Source organism: Belonocnema kinseyi, chromosome 9 (genome assembly GCF_010883055.1).
Source record: "Belonocnema kinseyi isolate 2016_QV_RU_SX_M_011 chromosome 9, B_treatae_v1, whole genome shotgun sequence".
NCBI classification, from domain to species: Eukaryota; Metazoa; Arthropoda; class Insecta; order Hymenoptera; family Cynipidae; genus Belonocnema; species Belonocnema kinseyi.
Genome location: NC_046665.1, coordinates 58679147 through 58694713, shown reverse-complemented (window position 1 = coordinate 58694713; position 15567 = coordinate 58679147). Strand labels below are relative to the sequence as shown.

Sequence of the window (15567 nt, the reverse complement as noted above, 5' to 3'; positions counted from 1 at the left end):
TGGGAAAATCCAGTTTCTTTTTTGTTACCTTGACTCCTGTTTTCAATCATGTAACTGCAGTTCTAAAGGTCCAAATAAACGAAATATTTTACGACATTTTTATTTAACTAATAAAAATTGTTCCAACTGGAATTTAAATTATGCTTTACAATTCTTTTTTGATAATAAATTATAACCAATATGAATTAACAAAAATTTAAGCACTTTTCCTAGTTTTAAATTTTTCAAACCGAGTTAATTTGAGCACACTTTCGAAACTCGCATATTTTATCTCTTATTTTTACTCAAACTGAAAGAAAAGCACCAGGACCCAACGGGCTACGCATATACCCCTTATCGGCAGCTCTGCGATAATTGTTCTTGTCTTCAACTTTCGAAAAGAGATTTGCTACTTAGCTCTTCAAACTTTCAAGCTCTTCAAAGCTGAGTCGTGCCATATCTTGAGACCCAAGATGACAAGATAAAGGGTATCCAACTTTAAAGGTACTGCAGTAAACAATTTTGCGAGAGAATTCAGTCTGGCAGTGCCGTTTTCGAAGTGCAGTTCTGTTTCGATAACTAGTCAACTACCCTACGAGACCACGGTTAATTATTTAAAGTTTTCTTTAATTACTCGAAAGTGAAAGCATGGAGTGTAATGGTTCCAGTTCTAGTTTAGCCTCAGTTTTTGAAGATAGTACCAAGGCGGGAATTCCGGAAAAACAATTAAAGAAGATTGAGAAATGAGAAAGAACTTATAGTTTTTCAAACGAGTGGGAAAGAGAGATATTTCAGATTGGAATAGATAAAGAAACATGTTACTGCCTGCTTTGTGGAAAAAGGATCTCGATGAATCAAAAGCAACATCTGAAAAGGCATTTTGATACCTGCCACGCTGATGTTAATCATTCGCATCCTTTAGGAAGTGCACTGCGTGCAGAAAAGTTACAACCACTGAAAGCTGAATATTCTCAACGCTGTGGGAAGATTAAAAAATGAAGATATTGTGAGTACTAATCCCCATGATTGTACTTTAGCGTCGTTTGATATTTCCTTCCAAATTGCGAAAGCTATGAAACCCTTCACAGACGGTGATTTCATAAAAAATGTCATTATTCAAGCAGCTACTAGGTGGTTTCCAGATGAGGATAACCGAAAAGATTTTGTGAACATTGTGCAAAACACGCATCTTTCTCTTGCCACAGTCACGAGAAGAGTGAATGTTATGGCAGATAATGTTCACGAACAACTTAATATTGACTTAAAAAAATGGGTTTGTTTTTCAAGTCAGACGAATCGACAGATAAGTCTGATACTGCTCAGTCAGTTGCGATGATTCGCTTCGTACTTGAAAATGGCAGTTTTCAGGAAGAGCTGCTAGAGCTGATTCCATTAACGGGGAAAACAACTGGATTGGATGTTTATCTTTCGCTAAAAAATTCAATCCTAGCACACGAAGTGCCATTGGCCAAACTGGTCGCGATAACAACAGACGGTGCTCCGTCAATGACAAGAAAAATGACAGGATTCAGTGGATAATGTTTACGTGACGCAGACTTTCCACGTTTTTTATCTTTCCATTGCATAATACACTAAGAAGTATTATGCGGGAAAACTTTAAATATAAAAGCCGTGTTTGAAGTAGTGAAAAAAGTGATAAATTCAATTCGCGCGCGTGCATTACAGCACTTCATTTTTTTCATTCATTTTTTCATTCATTACATCACTTAAATTTTAAGTGGATGAAAATTGTATTACTTCTAATTAAAAGAATTTAAAATTCAATGATTTTAAATGGAAAAATTGTGAATTTCAATACATTTTAATTCGAAACTATTGAAATTTGTCTAATTAAAATTAAAAATTAAATTGAATATTTTAGAGTAAATGCTTCTGAACTTATAGAAATCTATATATTTATTAAATTAAAAAAGTAGGACCTCACGTAAAATTTGAGCAGAAACATTTTGCAAAATAAAAAAATAAATTTACCTTCATTGTTATCACTCAAAATGGAAAAATTTCAAAATCCGAGATCCATCTAAATCTGAAAAAAATTAGTCGCCAATTGTTTTATCCATAACACTTTTTTTGTACCTAAACCCTTATAAAATTTTGATTACTTTCAGTACTTATAATCATTCAGAAATTAACCATTTAAAAATTTTTTCAACTATTTCAATTTTAATTGCAAAATTTAAACTTATAATAGGGAAAAAATTGAGGATTTGGCACTTACCGTGTAAGTTCAAAATTTAAAAATTGATAACATTAAACATTGAATTGAATTCTAAAAATCCAAATATTTTTTCATTTTAAACTGTGAAAATAAAGGTGAATTTATTTCTTAATTTTAGAAAAACTGGTCTAATCAATTTTCACATTCAATCGTACTTTTTTAATTAAATAAAAGTTTAAATGTGGCTTATTTTAGAAGGCTTAATTAGAAATATTCAATTAAATTTTCAATTTCAACGCCTCTCTACTGGAATTGTTTAAACTCTTGAATCTCCTATATTTAAAAATTGTTTTATGAAAGCTTTGAAGTTTGAAAGCGACAGTCGCTTTTCTTTTTTTAAATAAATTTTCATTCAAAATTTTCCAAATTTGTCCTCCTTTTTAAAACTTTTATGACAGCTCCAATTTGCAGGTAAATTTGATTCACTTTCTCAATTAAAAATAAAATTGAAATTGGAAATTAAATGTATTGGAAATTCGAGTAAAAATGTTCAGTCCCCCCGGCGTGAACGACGACGAGACGTAATTTACCGTGACCGTAACCCTTCGCTCGATTCCTGGAAAACGAAGAAAAAAATAACAGAAAAAATTGGTGGCAGCCATGCACTTGTCGTGGTAGCTAACACGTGCTTGACGTAGCCAGCCGTGGTTTAGAGGAAACTTGCAGGAAAGCGTGTATTTACCCTGAAGTAGCTCTCTCGACAAATAAAGGAGGGATGGCGCTCTCTACCTTCGGAATATGCCGATAAACTAGCCGAGAGCATGCTTAGAAGGTTCCATGCCATTATCTAGAACAGCGGCGATTAAACGGTTTGTTAGATGAGTCCGCGATAGTGTTTTCTGCGCACTGTTATGCCAAAAAGGAAAAATGAGATTTTCTTTAAAACTTTTAGAGTAAACGCGTAACTTTTCTTGTGGAAAAGACGTGCGGAGCCGCGATATTAATCTCGAATATGGTGGGTGGCAATTGAATGGACATGCGCAGTATTAATTCAGAAGCGAAAGGAGAAGATGGATGTTGGCGAACTGGAGAGTATGAACGTTCGTGATGATTAGGAATAAAATGTATCTGTCACTAAATACAGATCGTGTTTACCTCGATGCTAAAACCGGGTGGGAATTTCTTATGCGGTTATTCAGGGCCTTCTTATAAGGGAAACACCCTAGGGCAGGTCTCTTCAGCAAGTGGAAATTTAGCAAGTTAGTTGAAATTAGCCGGTTTTTTCAATCAAGAAAACACTTAATCCTCAAGGGAATTTCAAAAATTTTTTATTCGAAGTATTGACCATTGGATTCTACACATTTTTGCCCATCTTTCAGGCAAATCATGGATACCATTCCAAAAAAAACTTTTCCTCTTTCGAGGCAAACCATTCGACAAGCCATTCTTTGACTTCTTCAAAATTGGCGAAGCGCTGCTCTGCGAGTGAGTATCCCATCGGTGCAAAAAGGTGATAGTCGGTCGGGGCGAGGTCTGGAGAGTGCGGCGGGTGCGATAATATTTCCCAATTCAATGATTTTAATGTGTTCTTCACCACTTTAGCGGTATATGACGGTGCATTGTCATGTTGTAGGGTAACTTTGCCATGTCTTCGGGCCTATTCCGGCTGTTTTTCGATCAACGCATGATTTAAATGGATAATTTGTTGTCGGTAGCCATCCGTATTCACCGTCTCACCAGGTTTTAATAACTCGAAGTACACCACACCACACTGGTCTCACCAAAAACAGAGCATTGTCTTACGGCCAAAGCGACTTGGCCTTGGAGTCGATAAGCCGACCTCACCAGATGAAAGCCATGATTCTTTTCGCTTCGGGTTCTCGAAATAAATCCATTTTTTGTCTCCCGTGACAATTCGATGGAGAAAAGATTTTCTTTCGAACCGTTCAAGCAGCATTTCACAAATGGTTTTTCGATTTTCCATTTGTCTATCGTTCAGTTGGTGTGATACCCATTTTCCATACTTTTGGATTTTTCGCATGGCTTGTAAACGTTTAAAAATTGCTCCGCGGGTCACATTTAGTGATTGTGCCAATTACTGTTGCGATTGGGTTAGGTCTTCATCCAATAACGCCTGCAATTCCTCGTCTTCGAACTTTTTTGCTACACCAGGATGTTCATTGTCTTTTAAATCGAGATCTCAACTTTTAAATTGACGACACCATGTCTCACATGTTCTAATCACTGGAGCATGTTCAGCATAAGTTTCTACCAGCAATCGATGAGCTTCAACTGCTTTTTTATTTTGATGAAATAAGAAAAGCAACGAATGCCGCAAATGCGAATTAATTGTAAATAAACTCGACTTATTCACTGAGGTACACAACTGAGATGCTATTATTTTTGCAGAATGGAATTGTGTATTTTGGAAGGTTATTGTCCATAGAAAAATATGACATAGATGACAAATCATAGAAATGTAATTCATATCTCTAGCGACATCTATGAGTAAAACCGGCATACTTCAATTAACACCCAGGTAGTTCTATTTACTTCAAATTCAAATGTCTTGTTTTCGCCACCACGAATCTCTACTCAGGTGTAAAAGTGATACTAATGTTTTTGGTGCTGAATGACAAGGCGTAAGGGTGGAAACCAGATATCTGGATCTGGAGTAAATAGGGAAAATTTTCCCTTTTCTAAAGATCCCTGCCATAGGGGGAATCGTGTTGCATCGTTCACTTTCACCTGAGTATCTTTTTCTATCGTCTCGGTTGAAAAAAGACTTTGGAGAGACAAAGAAAGCAATAGTCCCGAAATCTTGCCTTTCTATATCTACTCTTAAGTTTTATCTGCAGAAATATTTTCTAAGAGAGGAAATCTATGTGCTCAGACAATTCAAGTTCATAGTAAAAACTTGGGGATACATTTTGTTGCAGGTAAGATTATAACGGTGTTCACTGTACCTTAGTACGGATTCAGATATTTCTCGAAATTGGGATATGACATGCCAAGTATGCCGGGTACTAAAAGTCAGTTTGTTCTGGATTGTCATTGTTAAAAGAACATATTCTTTGAAAGCTTTAAAAATGTCGAATTACGTACCTGAAAAAGCCGTTTTGCGGGAAAGTTTAATAACGTTCACTAAAGAAAACGTTGAAGCGAATGGCAAATGCATTAAATGTTGCTCAATCCACCATTTCCGAACGTCTACACGGATTGGGAAAGGTCCAGAAGGTAGAGAGTTTTCCCTATCAATTGAAAGACAGAGACATTGAAAGGCGAAAAAACCATTTGTGAAATTCTGCTAGCTACACAGAAAAGAAAGGGTTTCTTGCATCGAATTGTGACAGGTTATTAAAAGTGGATCTATTTTGACAACTCAAAGCGAAGAAAATCATGGGTAGACCCAGGTCAACCTTCAACGTCACAACCAGTGCGCAAATATTCATGGAAAGAAGGCTATGCTGCGTATTTGGTGGGATAATAGGGGAGATGTGTTCTACGAACTGCTGAAACCTATTGAAATGATTACTGGCAAACAGTACCGACATCAATTAATTAAATTAAACAATGCATTAAAGAAAAAACGAGAAGAAGAAACGGCCAAGTTCCGCGAAAAAATCGGCATTATTAACCGAAACACCTATTAGACATGGCTATTTCAATTCTTAAAAAGTATTTAAGAAGTTACGAACGAGAAGATTATACGTCAAATGACGTTTTTGATTTCGTACCCCAAGAAGCGGAAGCATTGCACCCAAAGCATTAGGTACAGTTAATTGATACTAACACTTTATTTTTTCTGTGTTTATATTATGGCAATTGATAGAGTGGGTTGAGGTCTATCGTAGATGTTCCTGTGTCCCATGAATTGATAAACCTGTGTGTGTGCCTATACAATTGAGACAGAAAGGTGATAAAAAGCCTTGATGTTATTCCAGTATCTATTAGAGGTGGGCGGATCTGTTTTTGGTGTTAATCTAGCAGCTGGTAAGAGCCAGTGGCGGACTGACATGGGGGCGGAGCCGGGGTTTCCCGGTTGCGCCCTTCTTGGTTGGCGCCCCCTAAGCCATGCCAAGGCGCCCCAAAAAGTTTATGGTGTTTAAACAAATAAATATATGTTAGATTGCAATGGGAAGAGTCAAAAGAATACCCAGTAATATCCACGATTTACATTTCTACTCCTAGAAGTAATACTATTAAAATAAAAAATGCTTTCCAATTTCTTTTCACCCATATTATTCATAAGAAATTCCCTAATGCATGTTTTGTATTCTAGTAAAGAAAATATTTAAAAAATAAAGAATGAATTATTTATATTGAAACAGTCAAAGTAAAAGTTATACTTCTTATAAACAGATTTTTCTTTTCTCCGATGACCTTTTTTGTAGGAGTCGCCCCCATTATTGGGTCTACGGCCGCGCCTCTGAGTACCCAGTCCTCCACTGGTGAGAGCCAAGGTATTAGACTACGTCATTGAACCAGGAGCCACTGGGCACAAAAATAATTTCTTTTTACGTAAAAATAAAAAGAATATAATTCCATGGTCTTTCATTTGTTGAATTGTATATTTCACGCAACGCTTTTTAATAAGCATGCTGAAAAACAATTTTATAATCAAAGTTCCAATCAATTTAATTGTTTTACCATTCGAAGATTTGGAATATTAATGGAGACTGACTGATCCGGTGCCAGCAGAATTACACATTAATGTAATCTTTTTCGAGCCTTCGCCAAAAGATTCAATACTCTGTTGCACCCACTTGAGTGCAAGAACTTTGTCCTTCATTCCGTAATTTCCTGGTGCAATTAGATTCCTTGTTGCAAAAAATTAAAAAATTCCTAACCGATATTTGATAAAGACGAGGATAATATCTTTGTCTAGGTGATAGCTAAGCCCAAAATATGAAGGCGAATTGCTTTCATGCGCATAAGCTACTCCAGGAACAAATTCCATGACTGGAAATAGACTGCTTCTTGTATTTGCTTGCTTATAAAAATAATTTACCTTGAATCATAATAAAAAATACACTAAAAAAACTGTTAGTTGAGCTTCAACTATTTAGTTTTTAAGAAATACCACTTCTATTTTTGTAGAGAATAAAGACATTCTATAAGTTTATACAACAATTATATTGGTTTCAGTGATTAGTCTCAGCTAATAATAAAATGGTTAACTCAACTAATAAAATAGAAGTATTATATCTTAAAAGCTAAATTGGCCGCACTAAAATTTTTTTTCATTGTATGTCCGAGAAGAGGTCTGTCTTGAAGTTTCGGGGGTCAAACGTCAAAGATCAAGGTGAGAATTCAAGGTTGGAAAGTCATAGTTCTGGTGTAGAAGATCAGACATCACAGCAAAGCCGGAACTGGGGTAGTTGAGCGACCGTCAGCCCGTGACAGGTGCTGACGTTCGATTAATTTCCTCGCAGGGGTGAAGATCTTTCTTGGCCAAGCGTTTACAGGGCTAGCGACCAGAAAAGACTCACGACGGGGTGCGCCGTTGCCCAGGATTTCGGGATCCCTCGTTAAGTTCTGTGTCATCTCGGGTGCGGCGCTTGAGCCCCTTCGTTCACGACCATACCGAGTTTTACTTTATGGTAACCATTCTGTTACACCCTTCCTTCTCCACGGGAGTTCAAGTATATAACTGTAGGCATTTAAACAAAAGTTTGCAAATCTGCTGTTTTATCTTGAGGTTTGCTTTAATAATTTCAAATCTACTCGATAATTATGTTTCGATTTCTCTATGAGTAAATTTATCTTTTAGAGTCCGAACACTGTTAAAAATTTCTACAGTGATTTTACAATAAATGTAATGGAAGAAATTTGTATATACGTGTAGTAAATTTAATATACCATTATATTTTAAAATAATATACATGTTTAGTAAAATAGAGTGCATAAAAGTTGAAAGTACTTTGATGTATTCAGATCTTGTCAAACATTTAAAAATAAATTAATAACCTACAATTCATCGACTAAATTCTTATTTATAATCAAAGTGCAACGTACGGGTGGGGTTTTCATCAAAATTCACTGCTAATGTCAGAATTTTTACGCGAGTACTGCTGATTTTAGGTTATGTCCCTAAATTATGTATTTAATTGAACTTATCCACTTGAAACACAGTATAATTTATGTTGAACTGGAAACAAATATAATGATTTATTATTTAGAATTAAACATTACTGCAAAAATTATTTTTAATTGGTGTAAAGTGATTAAAATTGCAAACATTTTTAACAGTGAAGTTATAACATTTTTACTCAATTTAGTTTGTTTTTTGTTGTCCGAAAGTTTATGTTGTATATTTAAGTAGATGCAAGCATTAATCTTTCGCAAATTTGATATTGTAGTTCTTTACAATTGTCCCTAGTTGTGATTTTAAAGTTCGTGTTCTTTCGTTATTTTTTCACTGCTGCTCCTGATTAATGGTTATCTTCTTTCTGAGTCGCTCTTGTTTTATTCAGAGTTCCTCAAGGGAGAGTTGTGTCACCACTTACTTCGGTTCTGATTGGTGTCGCGAAAGCGGAATCGGATGTTTTGAAATTGGCCCGACTTTCAAGTCAAATTTAATGTTCAGGCACTGATAGAATAGTAAATAAATATAATAAAAATAATAATGTAGGTGTAATAATAAATCATGTTTGAAAAGTGAAAAATCTTATTCATACACAGTTAAAAAAATAGTATTATTTAAGACTGTTTGATGACGCCTGTAACATCTAATAGATAGTAAGTAGAATAACAATAATAATTATTTAGATTTTTTCATTAAAAATTATTAAGATGTAAAAAATAATATTTTTAATGACATAAATTTTTATAATATTAATTAATTAATTGGCTAAATCAAATTTTATACTACAAATTTTCAATTTTTACGAAAAAAATTTAAATGAGGCAAAACATGGGGAAAAATTTCTAATTGTATTTTTTGTGAAGTAAAGTAAAGAAATTGAATTCTGAGGTTATGGTTTTTTCTTCAACACCCTTTGAATAAATTATTTCGAGTAAAAATAAATGTAATTCAATCATAGAGAAGACCAAAATAAAGATTACATTGAAGTAATATTTTTCAAAACAGAGTTGAGAAATCAGAAATAAAAGAAGTATTTTATGAGGTTAAAAGCCCTTTTTTACCATAGGTGGCTGTAATCTTTTTTTAGTCCTAAACACTTTTTATCGAATACATCTATTTTAGAACAATAGGTGGAATGTGAGAGAGGATTTATGATACAACTCAAATGCAAATGACATGAATAAAGTAAAAAGTTTTTACTGCTGGTTTGTTTGGAATTATATTTCAATGAAAATTTTTTTAATTATACAATAAATATGACAGAGAATTCCTGCTTCAGGGGATTCTTTATCTGAAATTACATTTCAAATTTATACATTATACTATAAAAGTATTTATTGGAGACAAATTGCTGTTAAAAAAGAAGATAGTTCGTTTTTCTTTCAAGTTTAGAACTCTATAAACCTAAATTCTTATTGGTAAGTTTTATACATAGCCATGATCTTGCTACACTATGTGTTTTTATTGTATTTTTTCTTTTACTTAGTTTGATTACAAATTCTTAAGCGAAAGTGCAATTTATTACAGCCGCGTGCAATGATATGAATATTTGTTCCATTTCCTGGAAAGTATCAAACGTAGCTTCGTTGACGCAGAAGAGCAAGTTTTCTTTATATTCTTCATCAAGGGTGTTGGTACAATCCGACTTCGTTTTTTTTGTATAGGTACGGCACTGATTCCATGTATATTTTTTCTGGAGGATTTGCGAACAAAAGAAAGAAAACTGGTCGAATATCCGGGACTTTGCGAGATTCTAGGATCAATAAAATGTTAAAAAATAAAAAAATTGTTGACAAAATGATTATTTTCCCGACAAATATGAATTTTGCGAAAGATATAAATCAGCGGGTTGCAAACGACAGCATTTGAACGGTTAGAATCGTTTGCTAATTTATTTTTTATTCACAATTCTGACATAGGAGAAGAATTCTAGAGACCTAACGATTGTCCAAAAGGCTAGGTCTTGATGATGGTGTCCCCAAATTTTGCGAAAAACGTTGCGAAATGGAGCAAAAAGCAGAGAGAATTGACATGCCCTGTCTGTGATTTTGAAACTGTATTTGTAATTAACCACCGGACTAGCTGTATCTTTGCTGCTACCCTTTGGACAATGGTTAGTTCTCTAGAATTCTTCTATTTATGTCAGAAGTGTGAGTAAAAATAAATAAATTAGCAAAGGATTCCAACCGTTCAAATGCTGTCGTCTGCTACCCGCTGATTTTTACTTTTCGCAAAATTCATATTTGTCGGGAAAATAATCATTTCCTCAACAAATTATTTTATTTTTCAACATTTTATTGATTGAAGGATCTCGCAAAACCTCGGATATTGGACAAGTATTTTTTCTTTCTTTCGCAAACCCTTCGGAAAAAATATATATGGAATCATTGCCGTAACTTTAGAATAAAAATTCAAAGTCGGATTGAACCAACACCCTTAAAAAAGCTTATTTTCAAAACAATTACTAAACGAAAATATATAATGACTTATAACCATTTTCTTAAGAATAATTCAAATGTTTCGCGCTTCGTTATGTATTTCCGATTCTGGTGTTGCGGCGACTTGTGGAAGGGGTAACGTCACACAACTATCCCTAGAGAAACTCTAGTTTTATTAAGTTATAAAAATTGTAAATCGATTTTAAACTGTAGTCCTGAATGAGAATTTTAAGTTTTGCGTAGAATTGTTTCAGCTTTCTTTCTAAGGCTTATATTTTTTCTTATAATTCTTATTAGAAAAATCTTGAAAATTGACTTTGCAAAAGAAAAATTATAGAGAAAACAGTTTTTACCACGAAAGAATGGAAGTTTCGCTGACAGAAATATAAAGTTTAGAACTTCATTGACATTAAATGTTATTATTATTAATTCGATCGCTAAGCACTTTTCTTGTATTGGTGTAGTAGAAACATTGCGTAAAGTCCGTATCTAGTAGAATGTCAACAAATAAGAGGTTATATTTATACAGCTATCTCTATTTTTATGCAAAATAACTTATTCTTCTTGTTGGATATCTTTAAAGGTAATTTTTCCAGTACATAAAATACCACAGAAGAAAACCATCATATTTTCTTATCTTTGAATGTTTTATATGTCGAATGATAGAATGAGAACCTCAAGGATCCAGCAATTTGTTCACACGATTTCACTCAGAATTTTCCAAGAGGCAATTCTGAGTGAAGGTCTTACGTGACAAATTGAGGATTCTTGAGATTCAGACGACGAGTTTGCCTACCCCTTATAAACTCATTAGCATTGTTTGGGCACATCTACCGTGTGTCTGCGTAGCCGCAATGGCCCGGAAGGTCCCCAGTTTCGAAATATCACGAGTCTGCCGTCTTGTTTTCGTTCCGCACGAAAACATCGCGGCGGGCTTCAAACTCGTATGCCACTGCCTCCCTCACTCACTCCAACGCGCGCCTTCTCTCTTTTCCTTTTCATATTTCTTCTCGCTTTCTCAACACTTCTTTTTCCTCTCTAGCGCACTAGCGGAACCGGGGAGCTCAACCGGCACCTCGAAATGTACGACGGTAGAAAACAAATTAGAAAATAGATTAAATATAAATAAAAGAAATAAAACTACCCAGCCTATAGCTCGAGGTCGCCATCTGTTAACCTAGACCCGACGGGTGATTAAGGACATCTTCCTTCCTTTTCTTTTTATATACGTAAAACAATTCAAGAATTTAATTAGCAAACAACCATAGATTGAAATGGATCATGCCCCTCCCCCCCACCCTCACCTGGTTAGCGTGGTTTGTTTAGGTTCAAAATAGCTTTAAGAATGAAATATGAGACCATAGTTCTATTTGATCTTAGAAATAGAATTGTAGGGCAAATTTTCTAATTAAATTAACCTTAGATTTAAGGAAATCAAAGAATAAAGTAAGTCGGGGTAGAAGAGCCATTGGAGTTTCATTTTCTTTATTGAACTTTCTTATAAAAATTATTAAATAAACGATTAAGCACGCGAAAACTCTAACGGCCGTTCTATTTATCGTAGCTCCAGTATTCTTCGTGAATAATGAAGCTACGATAAACCGTAGATGACTATTAAAATTTGGTATTTTTAAATTAATTATATATATTTTTAATTTCGATTTGAAAATTTATTAATTTTAGGAATTTTCGGTGTCGACCCATGAAGACCGAGGCAATGCGTTCGAGGCAGCGCTTCCCCCATTGTTGGCTACGACTCCGTTGTCGGTCTCGCAGCCAATCAGCGGGCCCATTGCCGCTCCCACTGCTCTGGGCCACCTTCACGCCAGTGTCTCCAGAACGTGGGATTTTTCGGCCCCCACCACTCTCCCATCTGGGAGCGACACATTCAAACGTAGCGTGTCGGTGAGTCAGCTCTCTTAAATGTTGCGAAGCTGAGCGTCGTGTGAAGCCGAAAATGTACGAGCAAGAACCCGAGCTCTCCCGACCTCACGAATGACGATCTAGCTGCTCCTCAAATTTATTCAGGTTTTGAAATCCCGAGTTACCTTAGAACCATTGTGCTTATTGCGAAGAGGCAAATATAATTGACTTTATGTAAATAGATATAGGAGACAAGACTTCTGGGTCTAAAATGTTTCAAATTTAGTGTTGCATGCCTTAGTCATATTTTTAGTAAACAATGGATTTTTAACAAATAAAAAAGAAATTTTCGACAAAATAGTTAAATTTCCAACCTAAGAAATTACTTTTAAAAATACATTTTTTAACTTAAACATTGTAGTTTATACTGAAGTTTTCAGTTAAAAAAATTAATTTTTAAACCCAAATAAATTCGAATTTTCAACAAAAGAAATTAATTTTTATCTAAAACAAATGAATTTTTATAAAAGAATGATTCGCCAATAAAGAAGATAAATCTATTACAAAAAGAACATGTTTGAAGAAAAAAAAGTGTTAACAAAATTGTTCAATTTTCATCTATAGAAACGAATTTTAAACTAAAAAAAATAAGTATTCGATCAACAATGGACCAGTTAAATTTTCAGACAAAAAATGGAATTTTCAACGAAAGAAATTAATTTTCAACTAAAATTATAATGTTTCAACAAAAAATTGAATAGATAAATTTTCAGTTGAAAAATAACTATCAACCCCAAAAAATCAAAGTTTCAACAAAATATTTAAATTCCAGAGCAAAAAATAAAATTTCCAAGCAAATATTTTAATTTTCAAACCAATAACTTTCTACCGAAAACAGAAATTCAAAATTTTCAAAATCAATTTAATAACAACAAAAATGTTTTTTAAAAAAATAGATAAATTTTTAACGAAGAACGGTTACATTCTCATTTAATAAAATCAATTTACAACCAACAATTTTTCAGCAAAATAGTTTAATTTCCAAAAAAATAGATGAACTTTTAATTATTTTATAACAAAATAAAAGAAGTTTCAACGAAAAATGCATTTTCATCCAAAGAAATGAATTCTTGATTAAAATAAATGAATTTTTAAACAAGAAGAATAATTTTCTACCAAAAAAGAAGAATTTATGACTGAGAAAGGTCAATTTCTTACCAAAAAAATTCAACCAAAAATGATACAATTAAATTTTTAGTATGAAAAAATGTTTTTTTCAACAGCAAAAAATCTCATTTTCAACAAAACAGTTAAATTATCGACCTAAATAGTTATTTTAAAAAGTTTTAATTTTAAAATAGTTTGATTTTCGATAGAAGAAATGAATTTTCAACTGAAAAATGTTTTTAAAAACACACACAATCGAATTTACAACAGAATAGTTCAATTTTTAAGCATATAGTTAGATTTTCATTTAAAAAATTATTTTTCAACCAAAAATGGAATGGAATGAATTCTGAGAGAAAATTTTTTAAAAATCACAATCAACACTTTTTTGTTCTGTTTATGTTGGTTTGTAAAATTTGCTTTCGAATTTCAGTAAGTTTACGAGATATTCAGAAATTTTGAAACGATTAAAAAATAATTAAAACTTTCAAAAAAATCAGAAAAATTTGAATAATTCTTAAAAATTAGAAGATTAAAAGGTCTGAAAATATTAGAAAACGGAATTATTTTTTTAATAATCGTTTGAAAATTTTTAATAATTTTTATTTACAAAAATGTACTTTAAAAAAAATCAAAAAGATTTTGAAACACATCAAACGATTTCCCAAAATTTAAAAGAAGAGTGTATAAGATTTTAAAGCAAAATGTTTCAATTTCATAAGAATAAACAGTTTAAAAAAACGAAAATCATCTAGTAAATTCAAGAAATATTTAGAAGAATGGAAGAGATTCAAATATAATTTTAAACATAAATTTTTTGGAAATGTAGATTTTCAAAAATTTCGAAAAAATAAACTTCATAAGCTTTAAGGGAATTCCGAAAGATATTATGTAAGTCGATTTTTGACTTTTGATCAAAATTGATCAATTTTTCGTTAATATCTTCCAAACTCCTTAATATCCTAAACATCTTTTAAAAAGACTCGAATTTTTCTAATATTTTTTTTAATCCAATAAAATAACCAAATTTGAAGTCCTCTAGGTTCTTTCTTTATACATCTCTTTTCATGCTATTTTAAGCTATAATCACAATTTTGAGGATTTTAAGAGAAAAAGCCAAAAAGTTATTAACTTAACTTCATTCAAAAGACTAATCATATGATAAAAACGTTGTTAAATTTTCCTTTGAATGTGGTGTGGACACGAATTTCATTAAAAAATGTGTGGGATTTTCTGAACAGAAAACTGCATGCATTTCTGAACTTTCTTATTTTTATTTTTGAAGTGTATTTTAATCTGCCTTTGTTTAGTGAAAAATCATATTCTGAAAAACGATAAAAGAAATATCTATTTCTTCAATTTCAACTATTGTTGTATGTCAATACATAGCGATGAGAACCCGTGAAATTAAAGGCATCAGGTCTACGTGACCTCCACTCGAAAATTCCTAAAAAGGGGCAATTTGAGTGAAGGTCCTACGTGACCAGATGGCGATTTCACGGATTCTTTTAAGGACGAGTTTGCTCCCCCGGGTGAGTCATCGGCTATTTCTAATGGGTTGGGAAATTTCCCCGGTCTGGCTTCGATGGTTTGTCAACACGCGCGTCAGCCGTGTTGACATTCCAGAGGGAAACATCTGCCTCGAGCCAAACACGTACGCCATCGCCTCTCTCTCACTCCCATGCGCGCTCTCTTCCCTTCCTTTCACTGCTCTTTCTGTTTCTCTTCTTTCTTTCTCTAGCGATGGCATGCCAGGCCGAGATTCTCAACCGACCCTTAAAATATTCTTTTCCCTAAAGAATTTAAATTCAAACAGAAATATCAGCTTTTCTTAATTCCCTGTAAATTTTCCA

The 15567-nt window shown here is 33.4% G+C and overlaps 1 protein-coding gene across 1 annotated transcript; it reads left to right on the top strand.

Annotated features, from left to right (window-relative positions):
* Nucleotides 1-828: 828 nt before the first annotated feature.
* Nucleotides 829-1518, top strand: LOC117180553. Its single transcript, XM_033373049.1, has 3 exons — nucleotides 829-958; nucleotides 1017-1195; nucleotides 1267-1518. The coding sequence occupies exons 1-3, from the start codon at nucleotides 829-831 to the stop codon at nucleotides 1516-1518; spliced, it is 561 nt and encodes a 186-aa protein (XP_033228940.1).
* The last annotated feature ends 14049 nt before the right edge of the window (nucleotides 1519-15567 follow it).